Source organism: Glycine max, chromosome 19, assembly GCF_000004515.6.
Source record: "Glycine max cultivar Williams 82 chromosome 19, Glycine_max_v4.0, whole genome shotgun sequence".
In the NCBI taxonomy this organism is placed as follows: Eukaryota; Viridiplantae; Streptophyta; class Magnoliopsida; order Fabales; family Fabaceae; genus Glycine; species Glycine max.
In genome coordinates this window covers 7017509-7043205 of record NC_038255.2, presented here as the reverse complement: position 1 = coordinate 7043205, position 25697 = coordinate 7017509, and the positions used below count along the sequence as shown (strand labels likewise).

The following is a 25697-nucleotide window of genomic DNA, read 5'->3' as shown; positions in this document are numbered from 1 at the left end:
AAATTTATGTGTTATGACCATAAAGTTTTTCTCCTCTTTTAGAATTAATAAAAGGCCTCTGCATTTTATTTATGGGGTTATACAATATTTTTTTTGTGTCGCATTAGCTGACATATTATTCTATTTGGGATAAAGGTTCTACATATCTAGTGTTGGCATTTAGTACGTGGCACAATGTCATAAATATATATTTTTGTTTATATGAATCAGTAATAAGACAATGGTCTTTTGTCTTATATGAATATTTTTTTTTTGGGCCAACTGTTTTTTTTTTTCATGAAACGGTGATAAGCTGATAATTTATGTTATTCATGTGGTTAGTATAAATTTGTGATGGTACCGTGGTATATTTGTTTCGGGTGCGTAATTAGTTTACCATGATGTTGTTTTTTAAACATGTACTGCTATCACAATTGGGTGCAAATTTAACCATTACGAATCCTTTTCATTTATTTGCATGTCCTCTAATTTTAATTAAATTGATTGAACCATTATGTTGCCAAAGTAGCCTCTATTGTGTAAATTAATTTAATTAAATTGCATGGATGTTAGTATGGAATTATTTATGCGAATTGTGTTCGGCCCAAAGGAAGACACAATTTGGCCAAATAATAACATACCTGCGATGATAAATATGTGACCATTGTTAAGTTTTTTTTTCATGAGAATAATAGTCGGTCCAAAGAAAGACTATTATTTGTCAGAACTAATTGTCAATCTTTGATCATTGCGTTGAGAGTACCAATTACAAATTAATTTCTCTATCCAAAGACTAGAATTAATGTTGTGCTAGGTATCTTGTGATGGATCTGTTATGGGAAATATTTGCATGTCTTGTTATATATACTTTATATGACTTGCTTGATTATCTATGAACATGTTATTTTTGTTCTCTGGTTAGTTAATATTACCAGTGTTGCAAATGCTACCCAAGTGAATTCTATCCCAATGTTGAATGGGACAAATTTTAAGGTCTGGAAGGAAGCCGTAGAAATTATTCTTGAATGTAAGGATTTGAACTTGGCAATGAGGACAGAACGACCCATTTCCACTCCGAAAACCTCTAATGAGGTAAAAAAAAATTGAGAAGTGGGATCGGTCAAACCGAATGTGCCTTATGATCATGAAGCGCTCTATTCCAGAGGCGTTTCGAGGCTCTATTTCTGAGGGTCAAAGTGCAAAGAAATTCCTTGAGGAAATTGAGCAATACTTTGCAAAAAATGAAAAGGCGGAGACGAGTAACCTTTTGGCTAAACTCATCTCCATGAAGTATAAAGGCAAAGGGAACATAAGGGAGTACATTATGGAGATGTCCAATCTCGCATCAAAACTCAAGTCACTTAAGTTAGAGCTTGGTGAAGACCTGCTCGTGCACTTGGTTTTAATCTCGCTTCCTGCACACTTTGGGCAATTCAAAGTGAGCTATAACACTCAGAAGGACAAATGGTCCCTCAATGAGCTTATATCTCATTGTGTGCAAGAGGAGGAGAGACTGTAAAGAGATAGGACTAAAAGTGCTCACTTGACTTCGACCTCTCAGAATAAGAGAAGGAAGAAGACTAAGGGTGCTGCAGAAGGGACTTCTCAGCAAAAGAAACAGAATAAAGATGAGGAATTTACCTGTTACTTCTGCAAGAAGTCGGGACACATGAAGAAAGAGTGTCTCAAGTATGCCGCATGGCGTGTGAAGAAATTCAAATTTCTTACTCTAGTTTGTTCAGAATTTAATTTGACTTTTGTATCTAAAGATACTTGGTGGGTAGATTCTAGTGCTACTACTCACATAAGTATGACTATGCAGGGTTGCCTGTGGAGCCGACCCCCAAGTGATGATGAAAGATTCATCTTTGTGGGTGATGGCAAGAAGGTTGTAGTGGAACCTATTGGAACTTTTAGATTACATTTAAAAACTGGATTTTATTTGGATTTGTTTGAGACTTTTGTTGTACCGTCTTTTAGATGGAATTTGATTTCTATTTCTAGTTTGGACAAATTTGGATTTTCTTGTTCATTTGGAAATAATATAGTTAGTCTCTACCAAAATTCAAATATGGTTGGTTCTGGTTCTTTAATTGATAATCTTTACATGTTCAGAATTTAATTTGACTTTTGTACCTAAAGATACTTGGTGGGTAGATTCTAGTGCTACTACTCACATAAGTATGACTATGCAGGGTTGCCTGTGGAGCCGACCACCAAGTGATGATGAAAGATTCATCTTTGTGGGTGATGGCAAGAAGGTTGCAGTGGAGCCTATTGGAACTTTTAGATTACATTTAAAAATTGAATTTTATTTGGATTTGTTTGAAACTTTTGTTGTACCGTCTTTTAGATGGAATTTGATTTCTATTTCTAGTTTGGACAAATTTGGATTTTCTTGTTCATTTGGAAATAATAAAGTTAGTCTCTACCAAAATTCAAATATGGTTGGTTCTGGTTCTTTAATTGATAATCTTTACATGTTTGATGTTGTTAGTTCCTATAAAGAAATACTGCAAATAAGTTCACATTGTACAAAATGAAAAAATTGAATGAGAATTCAGCCACCTTATGGCATAAGCGTTTGGGCCATATCTCTAAACAAAGAATTCAGAGACTTGTGTTGGATGAAATTCTTGACCCTTTGTATTTATCAGACTTTGAGGTCTGTATTGAATGCATAAAGGGAAAACGAACAAACATAAGGAAATTAGGTGCCAAAAGAGCTAAAGACATCTTAAAACTAGTGCATACAGACATTTGTGGTCATTTTCCTCCAACTTCTTGGAAAGGTCAAACATTAAACATTTGCACATTTGGGGTTGTCCAGCTGAGGTATGGCCTTATAGGCCATATGAAAGAAAGTTGGACTCAAGAATAATTAGTTGTTATTTTGTTGGCTATGCTAAACGCTCTCAAGGCTATAAATTTTACAATCCCACCTTAAGATCTTTTTTCGAAATGGGAAATGCGATATTTCTTGAGGAAGTTGAGTTTGGGAAGGAAGAGAACATAAAGAATGTTGTCTTTGAGGAAGAACCTATTATTTACAGTAATCAAGTTCTCATACCTATTACTATTCAAGACACAACTCCAGTAATAGAAGACAATGTTCAAACTATTGACATTGTTCCAGAACAAGACAACAACGAGGTTCTCCCTCAAATACCTTTAGAGCAACCTCAACAACCTCAAGAAGTGTCATTAAGGAGATCCATTAGAGAAAGGAGTAATGAAATCTCAAATGATTATATTATATTTCTCCAAGAACATAAGGATGGTGTTGGTTTAACAGAGGATGATCCAATCAACTTCTGTCAAGCTATGCACAGTTCTAACTCTCAAAATTAGGTTGATGCCATGAAGGATGAGATGAAGTTTATGAATGACAATGAATTTTGAAATCTATTCGAATTGCCTGAAGGTGTGAAACCTATTGGTTGTAAATGGATATTTAAAATCAAGAAGGATCCAAAGGGAAATATCGAGAGATATAAGGCTCGTTTAGTTGCTAAAGGCTTTTCTCATAAGGAAGACATTGACTATAAAGAAACATTTTCTCTAGTATCTTTAAAGGATTCTTTTGGTTAAATTGTGTAATTTTAAGAAAATTTATGTAATTTTAAGACCTCTCATTTATTGTATTAAATTGTCTTATATTTTTGGTTAAATTGATTGAAACAACATGTTGCCAAAGTAACCTTTGTTGCATAAATTTATTTGATTGAATTTACATGGATGTTGCATGAAATTATTCATGTGAATTGTGCTTGGTCCAAAGAAAGACACAATTTGACAGAATAATTACATGCTTGCAATGGTAAACATGTGGTGATTATAAATAGTGTAATTTTCCATGTGAATAATGAAATGTTCATAGACAATCATTATTTGACCGGAATAATCATCATATAAGTTTTCCATGTGAGCAATGGAGTGTCCAAAGACAACCTTTGTTTGACAGGACTTATCACCAATGTTTGATCGATGCATTGAGAGTACCGCTTGCAGTTAGTCTTTTTCAATCCAAAGATTGAGGATTAATGGTGCACTAGGTATCTTGTTTGGGTCTTGAAATTTACCATAAAGATTATTTATGCATTGCATGTTTGTTGTTCTCTTCTTTAATTGTTGTTGTTGTTGTTACTACTATGGTTTAAATTACGCATATTATGTGAATCCCAAATCTTCATGTGTAAAATTTAGAGTTTGAAATTATTTTGTGGGAATCCTAGGGTGTGATATATGAGTAATCTTGGCATGTAACACTAGAAGTAGTAAAGCGCATTATGCGTTAATTAAAGAGAACAAGAAACTATGTGTTTTCATATCGAAAGTCTAGAAGTTTAAATATCATTGGGTATTCTGACTTTGATTATTTCAGAATGTTTTAATAGCAATCACTTCACATAAGGATTCACATTTGACCATGTTGGTGGAGTTAATATTTTGCTATGAGACATTATACTAGAATTTATGATTGCTAAATTATTGTAACTGGCTTGCTTGTTGTCGCCAACATTAAGTAGCCATCGGGTGTTTATTAAAACAATATCTTAGCAGTCTTATTAAGGATTCAACCAAATAAAAGTTTGTTGACATAAGATATTTGGTTGTTAAATAAAGAATCCAGAAAATATAAATTTGTATAGAACATATAGGAACTCATTCCATGCTAGTTGATCCACTTACTAAAGGTATGACACTAAAGGTTTTTTTTCACGAGCACACTACTCATATGGGTATAATTCCTGACAGTGCCTTAGTTTAGTGGGAGTCTTACTTATGTTCTATATCTTATGGTTTACAAACATATTTGTTATTTGGATTTTCTGCAAAAATAAAGTTGAAGTTTATTATTTCATTATAAGTTTGTTTGTGTGCAATATTTGTATTGCATTTTGGATTGATCTCTATAAAGAATAAAGTTTGGACTAGTTGGAAATAGACATGATTAAGATCACATTATATGTAATTTCCATGTCGCTTATCCATATTTGATATATGTCATCGAGTATGAGTAACAATGTTGATCATTGTGGCTTAGTCAAGCTAAATTATGATGAAAACTGCAATGGTTTCCTGTTGCTATATGAGATAGACCAGATTGTATAAAAGGAGTCTAAAAGTAAATAACATACGGTTGCGCGCCTAAAGAATTTTGTGATATAAATGTCTAAGGTTAATATGAAGCCCAAGTGGGAGATTGTTAGGAATTTTATAATTCCTAATTAATTAAAATGGGCTACGTATTATATTATAATATTTATATTAGTTATTTACATTTAAATGAGTTCAATATAAAGTGATCTATTTAAGTGAACCCATTAGACTGCCAACAGATAATTGATATGGGCTTAATAAGCGAAAACCAGTTTGGCCCATTAGGGGATAATGGGAACCCTAATAGGTTTAAAACATAAGGCATGGCTATGGTCCCCAAGATACCAAATCAACAAACAGTTTCTCCTCTCCCCATCTGAAGAGAAAACGAAGGTCCCATAAGGAAGAAGGTGATTTGGTTGAGGAAGGTCATTAAACCAATTGTTCGTGACCACTGTCAGATTCCGCTGCGTGTTAATCAAGTTCTATGGACCCAGGTATTCCTTAAAACCTCTTGATAATCTGATGTAATGTGTTTTGGTGCTCATTTGGTATTGTATATGGTTTATTGAAAATTCCCAACAAGTGGTATCAGAGCCACCATTACTGTTAGATTATTGGGATTTAAAGCTCTATTTGATATGTATTATATCTGGATCATTTTAATTATATGAACCCTAATTTTATTTTGGGGAGAAACTATTTTGATCATTTGGTATTGTATATGATTTATTGAAAATTCCCAACAGTACCTTGAAATATTATTGTTAATATTATTTGGTTTAGGTATTATTTGTGTTATATATATAATACGTTTGTTTGGTAATATTTTTTGTTTAGGTTTTTTAAGTTTGTATACTATTATTTGTGATATATATATGTTACGTTAGTTTTAATTGGTATGTTAATATTATTTAGTTTAAGTTTTTTAAGTTTGTATGTTATTATTTGTGTTATATATATAGTACGTTGGTTTTAGTTTGTTTGTTAATATTATTTGATTTAGATTTTCTAAATTTGTATGCTATTATCTGGGTTATATATATGGTACGTTAGTTTTAGTTGGTATGTTATTATTATTTGGTTTAGATTTTATAAGTTTGTATGTTATTATTTGTGTTATATATATGGTACATTAGTTTTAGTTGGTATGTTAATATTATTTGGTTTAGGTATTCTAAGTTATTATTTAAATATATGATACGTTATTAATTTTGTATATATATTGTTTAAATTTTTATTTGCATATTAATTTTTCTTTGTATTTTAATTTATTTATATAATATATTTTATTTAATTTAATTTTTGTTAATTGAAAAATATATTCTGTTATTTATTTAAATTTCTTTGTATGTATTTTATATTATTTGTAAAATATATTTAAATTTTGTTATTTGTATAATATATTTTATTATTTAAATATATATATATATATATATATATATATATATATATTTTATTATTTATTTAAATTTGTGTTTGCATGTATTTTAATTTATTTGTAGAATATATTTAAATTTTATTATTAGTATAATATAGTTTGTTATTCAAATATATATATTTTGTTATTTATTCAAATTTTATATATTTTATATATATATTTAATTAAGTTTTTTTAAATGTACTTAATTTTTTTTATGTACAAATAATGTATAAATTTTTTTGCCAATTTATTGTATTATATTTTATTTTGCAGTATCAATGGCATCTTTCTCGTCATGCTCATCAAATATACAAATTAAGTCTGACCAATTGATGGTGACATTTTATGGATGCAAGATAAGCATGTTTCAGAACATATTTGAAATGGGAAAGAAGACAGAAAATTACACATTAGACGAGTTATCCCCACGTATCAAGATCAAGAAGAAATACCAGAGGAAATTTCTCTACTTCGATAACCTGGTTTTCACTGGATTATGAAGATGGGATACTTAAACATAAATGCAGTATTAATTAGTGCCTTGATTGAAAGATGGAGACCCGAAACACATACTTTTCACATGAGATGCGGAGAGTGTACTGTTACTCTTCAAGATGTATATGTTTTATTAGGTTTCCGTGTGGATGGGTCACCATTAATTGGTCCAACAAATCTTGATTGGACTGATTTATGTGAAGAATTGTTAGGAGTCAGACCACAAGGTGAACTTCAAGGTAGTACAATTAAATTAAGTTGGTTGACTCACCATTTTCCACAATTAAATAACCATGACATAATCTACAACAAGTAGAAAGGTTTACCCGTGCATGAATCCTTAGATTCATAGGAGGTGTCCTATTTGTTGACAAAAGTAATAGCAAAGTTTCCCTAAGGTACCTGCAATTTTTACGTGACTTTAGAGAATGCAGCACATATGCATGGGGACCTGCCATACTTGCTTACTTATATAGAGAGATATGCAACGCCACCGATTATAAAACTAAATCAATTGAAGATATTTGCATCTTAATACAAATGTGAGCATGGGAACGATGCACAAGTTTGGCTCCAAAGAGGACTCCTCCCCTAATAGAAAATAAATCACTCGGAGACAGGTTAGTCGTTTAAAAAATTAGATTTCATTTCAAAATAATTAATAATGTAATGTATCAACAATGATGATTTGATAATTTTTTTTAGGTGACTGCGACGTGGAAATCAACATATCGACAATGATGATTTGACAGTTTTTCGTCGCAAATTAGATATTATGAAATGACATGAGGTAAGAACATGTTAATGTATTAGTTAAATAATAAATATGTTATATTTCACTGAAAATAAACAATTGTGTTGTTATATGCAGTTTCTGTGGGAGCCTTACACAGCGAATGTTATGTCAGTGTTGCCTCCAATTTGTTTGGTTGAAAGTGTAGCGTGGTGCGTGGTGGTGTCACTAATTTATTTCCAAATTATTGAGTGGCACCAACACGATAGAGTATTGAGACAATTTGGAATGCAACAACCAATTCCAAGTGTCTTTCGCAATCCTTGAATATTCTTGGCATAACACTGAAAGACAAACATGATGAAAATTGGAGGCAAGTGTTCGCCCCAATGATCAGTCAATGGAACAATCGAGTTGATTTTAGGATCGACGTTTATCCTCGACAAGAGGGGTCTATTGAGCTTTAACTCCGACTACATGGTCTGGTATAGGCAAAAAATGAAGATGTTTGTTGACCCTAACTATCAAATACAGCTACAGTGTTTTTTTTTTTTTGAATATTTAACTTCAAATTATTTTTTAAATCATCAACATTAATTTGCTCACCCTAATAATTGCAGACTGAAGTTGCAGAGACATTACAATACATGGTGTCTCCAAAAGGGAGGAATACATGGACAGTTGATGATCTCGTGCCATATATGGATAAAATAACCATTTTATCCGAAGAACAAGAGAGAATCACTGAGCCTGTGTCACATGGTCCAGCAACAACATCAATTTGCGGCACAAGAGTTTCATATTCTCCCGTCAAGTGTTGAAACTCAAGGCATAGGTAGATGAAGGGGGGCTATTGAAGTGAACCTTATTTCTACCCACAGATTAAAAAGCGTGGTCATGGAATGTATTACACACCACCAACATTTTCTGAGTATCTGACACTGATGTATCAGTATCCTTTTGAAGGTTATCAAACTAATACTTCTGCAAGCGAACATTCTTTGGGTGGTGTTGTGGAAACACATCCTAATTTTTCATGTCCTACTATGATCCCTTCACAGTAACATGATGCCCCAATTCCAACACCTAATGTTCCATTAGGTACTCAATGGAATGTACCCGGAGCAATACCTAATATGGATGACTTATTAGGTGTTGATTTACATCACCAATTTTCTGCTGAGGCTGACCAAGTTGAAGCAGTGAGAAATCGGGGTAGAAAAAATCCTAATAGAGCAGCACAAAGAACAACTATGTGACACATCCTAACGTCATCACAGACATCATAACAAATGTTTTTCATGTCTCTGAAGAACACAAACCAAAATAACTAATGTTACTAACGATTTCATTGAAGAACACAAATTAAATACATTCAAGAGAACTTCAAGTAATACAAGTTACTTGTCTCAGATATCTGAGGTCACTTGTCTAACATACATAAATCAATTAAATGAACAACTCTCACGTTCAAATTGCATTGGACATCGACGTCTGTTGTGTCATTCTGCTCCACATCTACTACATTTTTGTCGGTGATCAAGATGGTTTGAGCCAATCCATCTCATTCCTTAAACTTGTTGATTTTGGTTGATCTTTCGCACGAATTGTAGTTGAATCAAGAATAAGTGTCCATGCGTCATCAAAATGAGGAATTGCCGCTTTATTCCCAAGAGGTCATCATTATGCGGAGTAAGCTTTCAAGATGTGCTCATTTGTGTAAACAACATCTACATATTGCAAGTAATTCAGGCTCACGTAACCACAAGCAGTGATAATGTGTGAACATAGATAGTGAAGTGCAGAATACTTTCCGCATTGACAATAATGGTCATTTAAGTTAACTGTCCACTTTTGTCCGCCACGTTGTGTCATAAGGATTGAAGGTCTCCTCTACTTCAAACTTTGTTGAGTGGATATCATAGACACAGATGATATGCGAACAAGCTTGTTCTTGATTTTTTCGAAGTTTTTTAACAACCTTAGAACAATATACGTGTCCTTCATTTAATTGTCTTTGGGCTTGTCGACCACGATCAACAAAGTACTTTCGACATGTCACTTTAGTAGGATTCTCAGATTCTGATTTTGTCGGTCGATTCTAAAACATATAGAAAGAGCACAAGTGGGACATGTCAATTTATTGGATCTGCTCTTGTATCATGGCATAGTAAGAAACAAAATAGTGTTGTTTTATCTACTGCTGAAGCAGAATATATTTCTGCTGGCATTTGTTGTGCCCAAATTTTATGGATGAAGCAACAACTATTAGGTGAAACAAAATAGTGTTTTACCATGGACCTAAGAGAAGATCCATCAATAAAAATTTCTATGATTCAAGAAAGGATAAACTCTGAATTTGCCTATAAGGTTTCGTACAAAAAAACATGGATAGCGAAACAAAAAACGATTGCAATTGAATATGGCAATTGGGAAGAGTCATATGCGAAACTTTCGTCGTGGCTAAAGCACATGCAAAATCATTCTCCTCGATCCTATTTCCAAATACTGCATAACGATTTTGTTGTTGGGAATAGGGTGAGTCACGAACACCATCAGTTTCATAGAGTATTTTGGACTTTCGGTCAATGTAAAAAGGCTTTTAATTATTGTAAGTCAATCATACAAGTTGACGACACACATTTATACGGGAAATACCGTGGGACCCTGTTAATGACCACATCACAAGATGGAAATAATTGTGTTCTTCTTCTAGCATTCGTCGTGATCATGATTTTTGGCACACTTGCGTGAACACGTCACAGATAAAAATGGTATTTGTTTCATATCTGATCATCACGCGAGTATAAAGTCTGATGTTGCTAACGAAACACTTGGCTGGCAACCTCCCCACGGTTATCATGTTTACTGCGTCCGACACATAGCAAGCAATTTCAATCGTAAATTCAACAATGTCAAACAAAAAGAAATGTTGAAGAAATTGGGTAAGATTTAATTTATAATATGAAGTTAATTTAAGTTTCGTATATACTTAAAATTGATGTTACTAACTAATTTTATATAGGCTACACTCCTTGCAAGCATATATTTGATCAAAATTTGGAAAAATTTCGTCAATTGAGTTCATCCATAGCAACATGGATATATCGCATTTCAAAGGAAAAATGGACTATGGCTTATGACAAAGAAGGACGTAGATATGGTTAAATGACAACCAACCTGTTTAAATGTGTAAATAAGATATTGAAGGATTATCGCAACATATCAATAACAACATTGGTGAAATCAACATATAGTAGGTGTCAAAAGTACTTTGTTGATCGTGGTCGACAAGCCCAAAGACAATTAAAGGAAAGACAAGTATATTGTTCTAAGGTTGCTAAAGAACTTTGGAAAAATCAAGAACAAACTTGTTCGCAGATCGTCCGCGTCTATGATATTCACTCGACAAGGTTTGAAGTAAAGGAAACCTTCAATCCTATAACTCAACGTGACGGACAAAAGTAGAAAGTTAACTTGAATGATCATTATTGTCAATGCAGAAAATATTCTACATTTTACTATCCATGTTCATACATTATTGTTGTTTGTGATTACGTGAGCATGAACTACGTGCAATATGTAGATGTTTACACAAATGAGCACATCTTAAAAGCTTACTCCGCATAATGGTGGCCTCTTGGGAATGAAGTGACAATTCCTCCTTCTGATGACGCATGAACACTTATTCCTGATCCAACTACAATTCGCACGAAAGATCGGCCAAAATCAACAAGTTTAAGGAATGAGATTGATTAGCTCAAACCATCTGAGCACCGACAAAAATATAATAGATGTGAAGCAGAAGAGCACAACCGGCGTCAATGTCCAATGAAATCTGAACGTGGAAGTTATTCATTTAATTGATTTATGAATGTTAGACAAGTGACCTCAGATATATAAGACAAGTAACTTGTATTGCTTGAAGCTCTCTTAAATGTAGTTAGTTTGTGTTCTTCAATGAAATCGTTAGTAACATTAGTTATTTTGGTTTGTGTCCTTCAATTTGTTTTTAACATTATTTATTATTATATTTTGATGTGCAACATAAATTGTATCTATTAGTAAGCTTTCATAAAATAAATGATAGATTAAGTCTCAAATTAAAATGACAAACATACAACAACATATTTAAACAGACACGAAAATTATTCGTTATGATGTCCGTGATGACGTGAGGATGTCACATGGTCGTTCCCATCTTCGTGCTGCTCTATCAGGATTTCTTCTGCCCCGATGTCTCTCTGCTTCAACTTGGTCAGCCTCAACAGAAAATTGGTGACGTAAATCAACACCTAATAAGTCATTCATATCATATATTGCTAAGGGTACATTCCATTGAGTACCTAATGGAGCACTAGGTGTTGGAATTGGAATATCATGTTGTTGTGAAGGAGTCATAGTAGGCCATGAAAAATTAGGATGTGTTTCCGCAACACCACCAAACGAATGTTCGCTTGCAGAAGTATTAGTTTGATGACCTTCAAAAGGATACTGATACATTTGTGTCAGATACTGAGAAAATGTTGATGGTGTATAATACATTCCATGGCCACGCTTTTTAATCTGTGGGTAGAAATATGATTTCACTTCAACAGCCTCCCTTCATCTACCTATGCCTTGAGTTTCAACACTTGACGGGAGAATATGAAACTCTTGTGCCGCAAATTGATGCTTTGTTGCTAGACCATGTGACACAAGGTCAGTGATTCTCTCTTGCTCTTCGGATAAAATGATTATTTTATCCACATACGGCACATGATCATCAACTGTCCATTTATTCTTCCCTTGTGGAGACACCATGTACTGTAATGTCTCTGCAACTTCAGCCTGTAATTATTAGGGTGAGCAAATTAATGACGATGATTTAAAAAATAATTTGAAGTTAAATATTTAAAAACAAAAAAAAAATATCACTATAGTTGTGTTTGCATTTTTAGGATCAACAAACATCTTCGTTTTTCGCCTATACCAGACCATGTAGTCGGAGTTAAAGCTCAATAGGCCTTCTTGTCGAGGATAAACGTCGACCCTAAAATCAGTTCGATTGTTCCATTGACTGATTATTGAGGCAAACAATTACCCCCTTTCAGTGTTATGTCATGAATATTCAAAGGTTGCAAAGGACATGCTAGAATTAGTTGTTGCATTTCAAATTGTCTCAATACTCTATCGGATTGGTGTCACTCAATAATTTGAAAACAAATTAGTGATACCACCGAACACCACGCTACACTTCCAACTAAACAAATTGGAGGCAACATTGACATAACATTTGTTTTGTAAAGCTCCCACAGAAACTGCATATAACAATTCAGTTGTTTATTTTCAGTGAAATATGACATATTATTTATTATTTAACCAATACATTAACATGTTATTACCTCATGTCGTTTCATAATATCTAATTTGCGACGAAAAATTATCAAATCATCATTATGTTGATTTCCACGTCGTAGACACCTGAAAAAATTATCAAATCATCATTGTCAATACATTACATTATTAATTAATTTGAAATGAAATCTAATTTTTTAAATGACTAACCTGTGTCCGAGTGGTTTATTCTCTATTAAGGGGAGAGTCCTCTTTGGAGCCAAACTTGTACATCCTTCTCATATCTACATTTGTATTAAAATGCACATATCTCCAATTGATTTAGTTTTATAATCGATGACGCTGCACATCTCTCTATATAAATAAGCAAGTACAACAGGTCCACATGCATACGTGTTGCACTCTCTAAAGTCACGTAAAAAAAAAATTACAGGTACCTTAGAGAAACTTTGCTACTGCTTTTGTCAACAAATAAGACACCTCCTATGAATCTCAGGATGCATACATGGGTAAACCTTTCTACTTGTTGTAGGTTACCGCCATGGTTATTTAATTGTGGAAAATGATAAGTAAACCAACTTAATTTAATCGTAATACCTTGAAGTTCATCTTCTTGTGGTCTGAGTCCTAACAATTCTTCACATAAATCAGTTCAATCAAGGTTTGTTAGACCAATTAATGGTGACTCATCCACACAAATACCTAATAAAATAGAGACATCTTGAAGAGTAATAGTACACTCCGCATCTCTTGTGAAAAGTATATGTTTCGGGCCTCCATCTTTCAATCAAGGCACTAATTAATGCCGCATTTATTTTTAAGTATCTCATCTTCATAATCCATCCAGTAAAAACCAGATTGCCGAAGTAGAGAAATAATTTCCTCTGGTATTTCTTCTTAACCTTAATACGTGGGGACAGCTCGTCTAATGTGTAATTTTCTGTCTTCTTCCTCATTTCAAATATGTTCTGAAACATGTTTATCTTACATCCACAAAACGTCACCATCAATTAGATCAGACTTAATTTATATATTTGATCAACATGACAAGAAAGATATCATTGATACTACAAAATAAAATATAATACAATAAGTTGACAAAAAAATTTATACATTATTTGTACATAAAAAAAATTAAGTACGTTTAGAAAAACTTAATTAAATATATATACCAAATATATAAAATTTGAATAAATAACAAAATATATATATTTGAATTTATATATTTGAATAACAAAATATATTATACAAATAATAAAATTTAAATATATTCTACAAATAAATTAAAATACATGCAAACACAAATTTAAATAAATAACAAAATATATATTTGAATAACAAAATATATTATACAAATAACAAAACTTAAATATATTTTACAAATAATTTAAAATACATACAAAGATAAATTCAAATAAATAATCAAATATATTTTTCAATTAACAAAAATTAAATTAAATTAAATATATTATACAAATAAATTAAAATGCAAAGAAAAATTAATATACAAAGAAAAATTTAAACAATATATATACAAAATTAATAACATACCATATATTTGAATAATAACATAAAATACCTAAACCGAATAATATTAACATACCGACTAAAACTAACGTACCATATATATAACACAAATAATAACATATAAATTTAGAAAATCTAAACCAAATAATAATAACATACCAACTAAAACTAACGTACCATATATATAACACAAATAATAGCATACAAATTTAGAAAACATAAACCAAATAATATTAACAAATCAACTAAAACTAACGTACCATATATATAACACAAATAATAACATACAAACTTAAACTAAATAATATTAACATATCAATTAAAACTAATGTAACATATATATATATATATATATATATATATATATATATATATATATATATCATAAATAATAGTATAAAAACTTAAAAAACCTAAACCAAAAAATATTATCATACAAACGTACTATATATATAACACAAATAATACCTAAACCAAATAATATTAACACCAATATTTTAAGGTACCAGCTAAAAAACCACGTAGCAGGAGGAAGCACCACGAGGGAACAAAGCTTTTCTCCACCAGCACAAGCGAAACACTTACAAGATTATAATATCGCAAGTGAAGTAGAGAGGTGAACATGCATTCCAATGGAAGACTAGTTTTATAAGGGAAACAACCTTATTTCGCCACCACGAATGGTGATACCTTCTCAAAAGGTGTTTCGCCACTACCAATGGCGACACCTGAAAAGTCTGTGCCTCTGAAAAAGCGTCTGCACCTTTGCGCGCTGCTCTGCAAGCCTCCCCTTCTGCACCTATGTCCCACTGCAAGTAATTCGCCAATCAAACTGACGAAAAGCATTGCCCCTAAGTCGCCAGCTCCAGTGGCAAAAACCACTGGCTATTTTGCGAGTGGCAGTTGCAGAAAAGCCACGTGTCCGTCCTAGGGTGGTATCGCCAGCTCTAGTGGTGATATACTTCATGCATGACTGGGTTCTACGTAAAAAAGAAACTCCCTTGGTAATATGTTTTAAAACGGACCTAGTTTGAGAATTAGTTTGTAAAACTAACCCCATTAGGTCAATTTGCCTTATTGTGTGAGTTTAAATTGGTTGTGTTTTTTATCAACTGTGTTATTGTGCTTGATTACTATTAAATACTTGTTAGTATGATTGATTGATAAAGTTTGATGATGTTTTTAGACATAGACTTAGGAAATTTTAAAAGAAAAGGCTCATAGAGTGATCTGGCAATCGATTACCAACCTGTGTAATCGATTACAGTAAAACATCAGCCTTGTAATTGATTACAATAGCTTGTAATCGATTACCAGTGGACTGACTCAATGTGTAATCGATTACAATCTCCTGTAATCGATCACAGACTGACCCTCTCTTTAAAAACAACGCGAACCAACAGCACTATGCAGCCACGCCTTTCCTCGTCGCGCCTCTACTTCCCCAAACTTTCAAACACCATATCTCACTCGTTTCTTCACCAAATCGACTCACACAACTTCCAATCTTCTTCTTTTTCGATTCTCTATTTGATTCCACCGATCAAAATTTTCAAAAACACAACAGAATGGTCGAATCGTCCAAGAAACGAAAGGGATCTTCCTCCTCCGCTGCGGCAACTAGAACACCATGTCCCGGAGCCACCGAAGCATCCCCGACACCAATTCTACCCTCCTTGTCATCTTTAACACTGTTCTCATCAGATGAACAGCGTGTCCGGTACTCCTCTCTCTTTTCATCTCGACAAATTCTTGATCCTAAATATCTCGACCTAGAATTTTTTAATGAAGAAACATTTGATTGCTATAAGTGTTTTAAAACTCTGGTCTGATTGAATTTATGTCTTTAAAATTACCTTACTATCCTGAGCTTGTCTGAGTCTTTTACTCAAATTTGAAAATTCAGGATAGTACATTAGTTTCTGAGGTGCATGGCATTCCTATGGTTATTGATTAGTCTGTTTTCTTTTCATTAACACATCTACCCAGTCAAGGTGCACCTTTTGAGGGCACCATTGTTGACGACTGGAAGTTTGATTTCTCAAGTCATGATGTCTGTCGTATGGTCTGCAATGATCAGGCGGATATGATCGACAAATTGCTTGACGGATCATTGATGTTTGACTGTCGCATCATGCACTACATAATTGTTCGCATTTTGCTTCCAAGGTCATCCAACTTAGCTCAGGCCTCTGAGGAGGATTTAATCATTATGTGGACTTTTCTCACCGGTCGTCAGATCGACTGGGCCAATCTAGTTCGTCATCGCATGCATAAGGCATTGTGATCCAGTGCATCTCTGCGGCTCTGCCTTATCCTCAGCTTGTCACTTTGTTTCTTCGCCATTTTCAAATTCCCTTGGATAATGAGCCCTTTGTACAAGTCAAACGTTCTTTTGCCATTGGTGTCGGTGCGGTCACCTCCATCAGCTACCGTAAGGACATGGACGAATAGTGGGTAAAGATAGATGCACAACAACAAGCCCCGGATGAACGCACTCTTTCTCCTCCACCATAGCGGGTTGATACGGCATCTCTCCTGCAAGAAGTCCTCACCGAGCTCCGAGATTTTTGAGCCTTTGTGACTGATCACCTCGACACCATGGACACCTAAATCACTGGTCTTGAGGATGACATGAGTTTCATCAGACAATGCTTTGATCCTCCGATAGACTCCTAGATTTCCCTTTATGCTTTATTTCCTTAGTTTCAGTAGTTATTTTTCAGCCTTGCCTTTTGGCTATTCTAACTCAGTACTTTGGTTTTTTTTATGCTTGACTCTGCTCTTGTTTGCTTTTAAAACATTGTGTTTGAATGCTTTTTATTATTTTCCTATAATTTGTCTATGCATCTGATTGAATTGTGTTGTTTCTGGATGATTTTGCACACGTCCTTTTGGCTTTTTGATGTTGCCAAAGGGGGAGAGAACAGGGTTAGAAATCAAGAAATCAATTTTATTAAGTTTTTTTCATACTTATAAAATCAAGCATAATTTCCAAAAGAAAAGGAGAGTATGGGATGAGTGAACATTCTATCAAACTTGTATATACTATCTTGATTTCAGAGTTGTCATCATCAAAAAAGGAGAGATTGTAGAAGCAAGACTCCAAGAGATTTTGATGATGCCAACAGTCAAGTGTTCTTCATGGATAATTCAAGACCTTCAAGCAATCCAAGAAATACAAGTTAGATTTGAAAGCACAAAGGTTTGGCTAAGAGGATTTTCTTTCAAAACTTTTTATTTTAAAGATTTCACTCTGGTAATCGATTACCATAGACTGTAATCGATTACCAGTGGTACAAAAGCTTTCTGAAAAACATTTTAAGTATTTTTCAAAGATTTTTAAAACATGTAATCGATTACCAAATCATTATAATCAATTACCAGAGGTTTAAAACAGTTACAAATTGCCTTCAGTTGATTTTAAAAGAATTTTTAAAATATGTAATCGATTACACAAATTTTGTAATCGATTACCAAATACTCTAAACGTTGGAAATTCAAATTTTAAATTAAGAGTCACAATTGTTCAAGTAAAATAACTGTGTAATCGATTACCAGTGAGTAGTTTCGAGAAAATCTGTCAACAGTCACAACTTTTCATTTTAACTTTGAAGGGTCATCAAATGGCTATAAATTAATGACTTGGGCACAAATTTTAATAGGAGAGTTTTTCACTGAGTTCAAAGTTTTTATCCTCTCAAATACAAATCATCTTATCTTCAAAATTTCCTTGGTCAAACACTTGTGAGGTTCAATAAGAAATTGAGTGCTCCATTGTAAACATCTATCTCTTTCACGAGAGATCATTTTCTTCTTCCTCTCTTTCTAATCAAAGGGCTAAGAGACTGTGAGTCTTTTGTTGTAAAGCATCTGAACACAAAGGGTTGTCCTTGTGTGTTTCAGAAATTGTAAAGGATTTGCGAGATAGTGAAACTCCCAAGAGGATTTCTTGGGGACTGGACGTAGGCAATGGACTTTGTCAAACCAATATAAAACTGTGTTTGCATTTTCTCTTTCCTCAAACTCTTTTATTTTTTTGTTGCTTATTATTTCTATTTAGTAAGTTTAATTCGAATTATTATTTAAAAATTTATTTTAAAAGAAATGTTGGGACTTGGGTTAAAATCTGTATAGAAATTTTAATTGGGAAATAGTTTGTAAAATCTAAATTCAACCTCTCCCCCTTCTTAAGATTTCTGAGGTCACTTATTCAACAAGTGGTATCAGAGCTTCATTCTTGTACAAAGTTTAAATGCTTCAAGAATTATGGTCTCATCAAACTACTTGTTCCCCGAAGACAATTCAATTAATAAGTCTCTCATTTTTAATGGAGTGGATTACCACTATTAGAAAACCCGCATGCAAATCTTTATAGAGACTATAGATTTAAACATTTGGAAAGCCATTGAAATATGGCATTATGTTCCCACCATGGTGACTGGAAATACAACAATAGAAAAGCCTAGGAAAAATTGGAGTGAAGAAGAAAGAAGACAAGTACAATATAACTTAAAAGTCAAAAACATAATTACATCTGCCTTAGGAATGGATGAATATTTTAGGGTATCAAATTGTAAAAATGCAAAATATATGTGGAATACCCTACAAGTAACACATGAGGGCACAACAGATGTAAAAAGATCTAGCATAAATACATTAATTCATGAATATAAACTGTTTAGAATGAATACAAATGAAAGTATACAAGACATGCAAAAGAGGTTTACTCATATAATAAATCACCTTGCATCTTTAGGAAAAACTTTTCCAAATGAAGATCTCATAAATAAAGTATTGAGATGTTTAAGCAGGGAATGACAACCTAAGATAACAGTCATTACTGAATCACGAGATTTAACTAACATGTCTCTTGCTACATTATTTGGAAAGTTACAAGAACATGAAATGGAACTGTTGAGATTAAATCAACACGAAGAAAATGATAAGAAGAATTATCTCTTTAAGAGAATGATATTACAATTGAAATTTCATGAACTCTTAATAGATTTGCAAGTGTTTGCCTAAGAGTTGTTGAGAGAGCATTTGACAATGAAGTTCTCTTGGAATATTTCTTCCTTGCTTTTTGAAATCAGACACATATATATAGGTCATTCGTGCCTTTTCAAAATGATTTAAAGAGATGTGTCTTTTCAAAAAGTCTTTTCTGAATTTTTTTTCACTGGTAATCGATTACAAGTTTCTGGTAATCAATTATACAGTTATATTTTAAAGGGTCATAACTTTTGAATTTGAATTTCAAAAGTTTCATTGCTGGTAATCGATTACAAACATCTAGTAATCAATTACATGTTCAAAATTCAAATTTAAAACCCTTTTTAACAATTATTTTTCAAACTTGTCTTCCGATAATCGATTACACTGCCTGGTAATCGATTACCAGAGTCTTGCATGTCTTGGAAACACTTTGTTTTGAGGCAAGACTTGATTTTAAAGAAATCTTGAACCAAGACTTTGTTTGTTGAAACAATCTTGTATTAATCTTGAAGCAATGTTTATCCTTTGAAGCAGCCTTATTTGATTCTTCTTTAACATCATCAAAATCATGTATACATATATTCACAATTGGCCCTCCCATTTGTCTCATCTTGTTGAGGTATTATCCCTTCTGTCCCTGCATCAGTTCGTGGCCAACCAGAACAAGTGCACTTTCGGCTTGCCATCCATTAACTATTCGAGGCATGTAATATCTACCCAGGGAGTGACGATGGATCCGGATAAGGTGAAGACAATGTTGGACTAGCCGATTCCAATAAATGCCAAGGAGGTTCGTGGTTTTCTTGGCCTAACTGGTTACTATCGTCGATTTATCAAAGACTATAGTAAGTTGGCCCAACCCTTTACTATGCTTACAAAAAAAAGGGTTTCATTTGGGGATAAGATCAAGAAAAGGCTTTTGAATGTCTCAACAATGTTTTTCCTCCTTTCTTGTTCTCACTCTTCTTGATTTCAATAAAGATTTTTTCATAGTGTGATGCTTCTGGTCGGGGAATTGGAGCGGTATTGATGGAGGACCGCCAACCTATTGCCTATTTCAACAAGGCCCTATCTGCAAGAACTTTGTCCAAATTTGTGTATGAGAAGGAGATCATGGCCTTGGCTTTGTCCATTCAACACTGGCAACACTACCTTTTGGGTAGAAGTTTCAAGGTATATACAGATCATAGGAGTTCGAAGCATCTCCTTCAACAACGTCTCACCACCACAGATCAGCAATGCTGGTTGGCAAAACTCATGGGGTTCCAATATGAGGTTGTCTACAAGCCTGGTACAGAGAATAAGGTTGTTGATGCCCTATCCCGTCAGCTTCCTTCCACTGAGTTCAACACCATCTCCATTAGTCCTTATTGGGTGGATTTCCCTGCTATCAAGAACGAAGTGCAAAATGACCTTGAGTTGGTCAAGTTGAGCTCCCAATTGCAATCTGATTCTGATTCTCTGCCACACTATACTCTGCACGATGGTTTCCTATTCTTCAAAGGCTGTTTGATGTTGCCTAACCTACTTTGATGGCCGAATTTCACGACACGGTTACAGGTGGCCATTCGGGATTCACGAAGACGTATAAGCGGTTGTCTTCCAGCTTCTTTTGGAAGAGAATGAAAGCTATTATAATGGAGTACATCCGCCAATGTGACGTTTATCAACATAACAAGTACCAGGTGTTGTCTCCAGCGGGGTTGCTGCAACCTATTCCGATCCTAGAAGTCGTATAGGATGATATCTCTCTAGATTTTATCACAAGCTTGCCACGTTCTTAGGGATATAACATAATTCTGGTGGTGGTCGACCACTTGTCCAAGTACGCACATTTTTATCCCTCAAGCACCCTTACACAGCGCATACAGTAGCAGAGGTATTCATCAATGAGGTCGCCAAGTTACACGATTTTCCCAAGTCTATTATCAGTGACCGTGAACCCTTGTTCCTTAGCAAATTTTGGAGCGAACTATTTCGCCTTCAAGGAACTGTGCTACGGATGAGTACTAATTACCATCCCCAAACCAACGACCAAACGGAGGTGGTAAATCGTTGCTTAGAAGCTTTCCTTTGCTGCTTCGCTTTTGAGCAACCTACCAAATGGCATCTATGGTTGTCTAGAGCAGAGTTTTGATACAATACTTCATCCCATTCTGCAACAGGTAAGTCCCCCTTTGAGATTGTCTACGGTCAGAATCTACCTTTTGTGCTTCGTTATCTGATTGGGGGAACCCAAGTTGATTCAGTCGCATCAGTGTTGATTGATCGCGACGAAGCCTTACGTCAATTGAAGTACCACCTGCACTGTGCTCAGTAAACGATGAAGTAAGGGATGCTCATTGTCGTCATGTCACTTATGAAGTTGGCGATTGGGTATATGTTAGCTACGTCTGTATAGACAACAATCTGTGGCTCATAAGATTAATCCCAAGCTATCTCCAAGATATTTTGGGCCGTTTCAGGTGCTTTTCCATGTCAGTGAGGTGGCGTACATGTTGCAGTTACCAGACGCTGCTAGTATTCATCCAATCTTTCATGTTTCTCAACTCAAACGCTCTGCAAAGAGTGGTTCTTTTTTTACCATTTTGCCTCCCTAATTGGCAGTGGACACCTGGGAAATTCTATCGAAGAGTGGCTTATCCTCGGGAAATCTGAACCTGTGGAAGAAGCAACATGGGAGAAGGCAGCATCAATCAAGGACAGATTTTCCAATTTCTGCCTTGAGGACAAGGCAGCTGTTTTAGAGGGTTGTATTGATAGGAAATTAGCTTCTCAATGGGATAAGCCCTTTAAGGTATACTCTAGAAGGCCCAAACATAGTAAGGCCTGAGAGTTGTAGTGAGCACTGTGGGTTAGTGGGAGTTAGTAAGAGAAGGTGAGGAATATCTCTGTTATAATTGGGATTGTGGTTTTGGTTGTGGGGTATGATGGATTTGGAATAGAAAGTGGAGCTCAGAGAACCTTTCTCTGACTTGGGGGAGCATTGCTCTCATTTCATTCGTGCCTTTCTCTTTTCTAAATACTCATTCTGATATTTTTTTGTTTCCATTGATAACTAAAACATATCAGAAGCACAACAGTAAAGGTAATATAAACAGCTTCCACATAAGAATAATACTATAAAACAAATGAGAAGTTAAGAATAAAAATGCACTATGTAGCAGGCAATGACAACATTGTACCTCCAAAATGGATTGTGTTGAATAAAGATAAGGCCACCACACAGCTGCAAATGTTCCTAAAACCAACAACCCCAGTCTTGACACCTCAAGGATTGGATATTTATGTCTCAGGCATTGCCAAGAAGATGGCTGAAAAAAGCAGGTGCAAAATATGCACTCATCTGGAAAAATATTCATATAGCTACCATTCCCTGAAGGAGAGTAAAGCAAAAAATAAAAAAAAAAAATGAGAGTGCATGTAATTATGACTTCAGATATAGTACATTATGTTCTTAGCTTATCAACTGGCACAACTACCTAATCCATTACTTTCATTTATTATTTCCTTGGCAACTATATGGTTCTATCAACTAAAGATCATATTCAACTACACAACCAAAAAATATTGTCACTTATTCACTCTAATCTACACAACATAATAGCAAAGTCATTAAATTGTCCCTGTAAAATATTTGGAAATTTCATTTGATTCAACTAGTGTGTATATAGGCCAATAAGTAAATTCAGGATAAAATTTAGGATATACAAATTAATAAATAAGTTACAAGAATCAACCAAGACAAGGGAAAAATAATGTACAAGATCCAACCAATTGACATCCCAATTTAACACCAACACCAACAATAATACAAGTAAATGAATGATGCACCTACCAGATAAAATTGTCTATAAGAGGGAAAACCTTGCTATAACAAATTTAACAATATAACCAAGTATGCAAAATTTGAATGATGTCTCCTCTTGGGTAAGGTTGAGTAATCATATATGTATGACTACATAGACCATGTAAAAATAGCTCGAAGTAATAAAACAAATGAAAAATAGACCTATGCAGTGATGAAGGAGACTAACCTGTTTATGATTTAGAGCTAGACAATAAAGAACAGAAGCCATAAAGATCATTCCCGGAGAGGATAGCAGCAACAGCGCCAATGGTAAAGCCCAAGCTGATGCAGTTGTACTGAAATAAAACAAAATGCAATATTCAAAATTAAGGCACTACCGAACCTGTGACTGAAAAATATGTAAAGAATCAAAGGCATTGAACAAAAACAACAAAATTTTCTAGTGAAACCTGAAAATGACCATGATCAATTAAGACCAAACAAGGGCTTAACAATAGCACAGCAGTATGCCATGCTAATTCACTTTTACGGCTCCTTGAAGATTGATTGTAATAAAGGATAATAAAGTACAGGGAAGCTGGAAAGAATATCAGGGAATCAGATGATAATACTGTCCACCTCATGAGTAGTTTTCTACAGAAGTAAGCAACAGTTTAAAATAATAATAACAAAGTTAAAATACTCACTACTCAGCAACTAAATTGGAAGTAAGAGAATTGTATCCATCAATAGGATTCTAAAATCTAAATGGATAAACTGTCGTTTTGGTCTCTAAAAATGTGCCCAATGGTAATTCACTTGTTGATTTAAATTACAGAGCGAGAGAACTTAAATTATTCAAACTTGTTTGGCATTATTCCTTACGCTACCTCTACCAAGGACTAACACAAATGAGTATGAATATGCCTTTCAAAAAAAGAAAAAACAAATGAGTATGAATAAGTACAAAACTTAGATGCAGTTCCTTAGATACTTATAGTGTTGTTCTCCGGATAGAATTTGTGTTTCACCTAGGTAACCTACGCTGACCTTTAACGCAAACCCTTATTATGCAGAATACTGAAGTGACCCTCCAATTCTGATAGGAAAATAGCACCAAAGGAACTAAATCATAAGCAAGTAATTAAAACAGAGTTGTAAACATGATTTAAATTGAGACCACATTGCAAGTGAGGTAGTACATTCCCAAATTCCAAAGACCTAAATACCATTTTACAGTATCTGTTAAATTAGGAATGAAAAAAATGAGAAAAAATGCCCATCCAAGATAGGACTCATGACCTCTGGAAGCGAAAAGAACGACGGAGTCCAGGTGGAAGATCTAAGAATGAGTGGCGGAGAGAGAATTACCTGCGGCGGAGATCGGGAAAGTTAGAAAGAGCAGCGTGCGTCTCTGTCGCAGCCTCACACTTCAGAGTTCACCCTTAATAAGTAAATAGTAAAAAAAGATTAATTAAATTTTGGAAGTTAAAATACGAGTAAATAAGGATATTGTCAAAATAAAATAATTAAGGATTTTTAGAAGTGGCAAAAAAATGAATCGGAGAGAATTTTCAATCAAAATTATAATTACAATTTTATCTCATTATTAATATTTTAGCACGTGTATTCGTGTAATGCATAAAATAAATATCTATTTTATAGTATAATTAAAATTAATAATAAATATTAGATTTTTCAAAAAATAATTATAGTTAAATTCAATTTTCACAATATTTATATTCTTTTTTTTTTACTCAAACATCAGGTTGGTCTTATAGTTTTTAGGCTTTACTATTTTTTTTATTCTTCAATTTTTTATAATTTATGGTTTTTGTATGTTTTAGTTTTTTAACTATTTTTTATTATTTTTAGTCTTTCAACTTTTCTTTTATCCTTACTTTTATTCCTTAAAAATGACTAAAAGTAAAGATAAAAAAATTAAGGGATTAAAAAAAATTTAAAAAAGAAATAGGGACTAAAAAGATAATTTACCCTATGTACATGAATATAATGAAACATGAATATAATGAAACAAATTTTATGCCTTCTATAGTTACAATAGGATTCAACATCATGACTCAAAATTGAAAATGATCATTTTGACTCACTTTATAAACACATAGAAGGCTAAATTAAATTTTAAAACATAAAAAATCAAACTGAATATAATCTAAAACATAAAGGACTAAAAATTTTATTTTAGTAAATTTTTCATGGATACACAAATATGACTCTGACGTATGAAAGTTTATAGTTTAATGTTCAACCACTATTGCTTCAGAAAATGGCTTTGACATGTGAAAGTTTAT

The 25697-nt window shown here is 33.6% G+C and overlaps 1 protein-coding gene and 1 long non-coding RNA gene across 5 annotated transcripts; one reads left to right on the top strand and one right to left on the bottom strand.

The window, feature by feature from the left end:
- Positions 1-1123: 1123 nt before the first annotated feature.
- LOC113000405 (uncharacterized) lies at positions 1124-1498 on the top strand. The gene has a single exon (XM_026127038.1). The coding sequence runs from the start codon at positions 1124-1126 to the stop codon at positions 1496-1498; it is 375 nt and encodes a 124-aa protein (XP_025982823.1).
- A 7304-nt stretch (positions 1499-8802) lies between these two features.
- Positions 8803-24828, bottom strand: LOC102667697 (uncharacterized). Of its 4 annotated transcripts, XR_419773.3 has the most exons (8): positions 24757-24828; positions 23856-23983; positions 23633-23741; positions 22781-22971; positions 13281-13354; positions 13118-13196; positions 12706-13033; positions 8803-12563 (listed from the first exon to the last, which is right to left on the bottom strand). It is a non-coding gene; the product is annotated as an uncharacterized lncRNA (long non-coding RNA). The 4 variants fall into 4 exon arrangements; XR_005890055.1 differs by lacking the exon at positions 12706-13033 and having other exon boundaries at positions 23856-24039; XR_001386594.2 differs by lacking the exon at positions 12706-13033.
- Between the last annotated feature and the right edge of the window lie 869 nt (positions 24829-25697).

Excerpts from the sequence above, each read along its gene's own strand:
- LOC113000405 (XM_026127038.1), top strand. The coding sequence starts at position 1,124 with ATGAAGCGCTCTATTCCAGAGGCGTTTCGAGGCTCTATTTCTGAGGGT.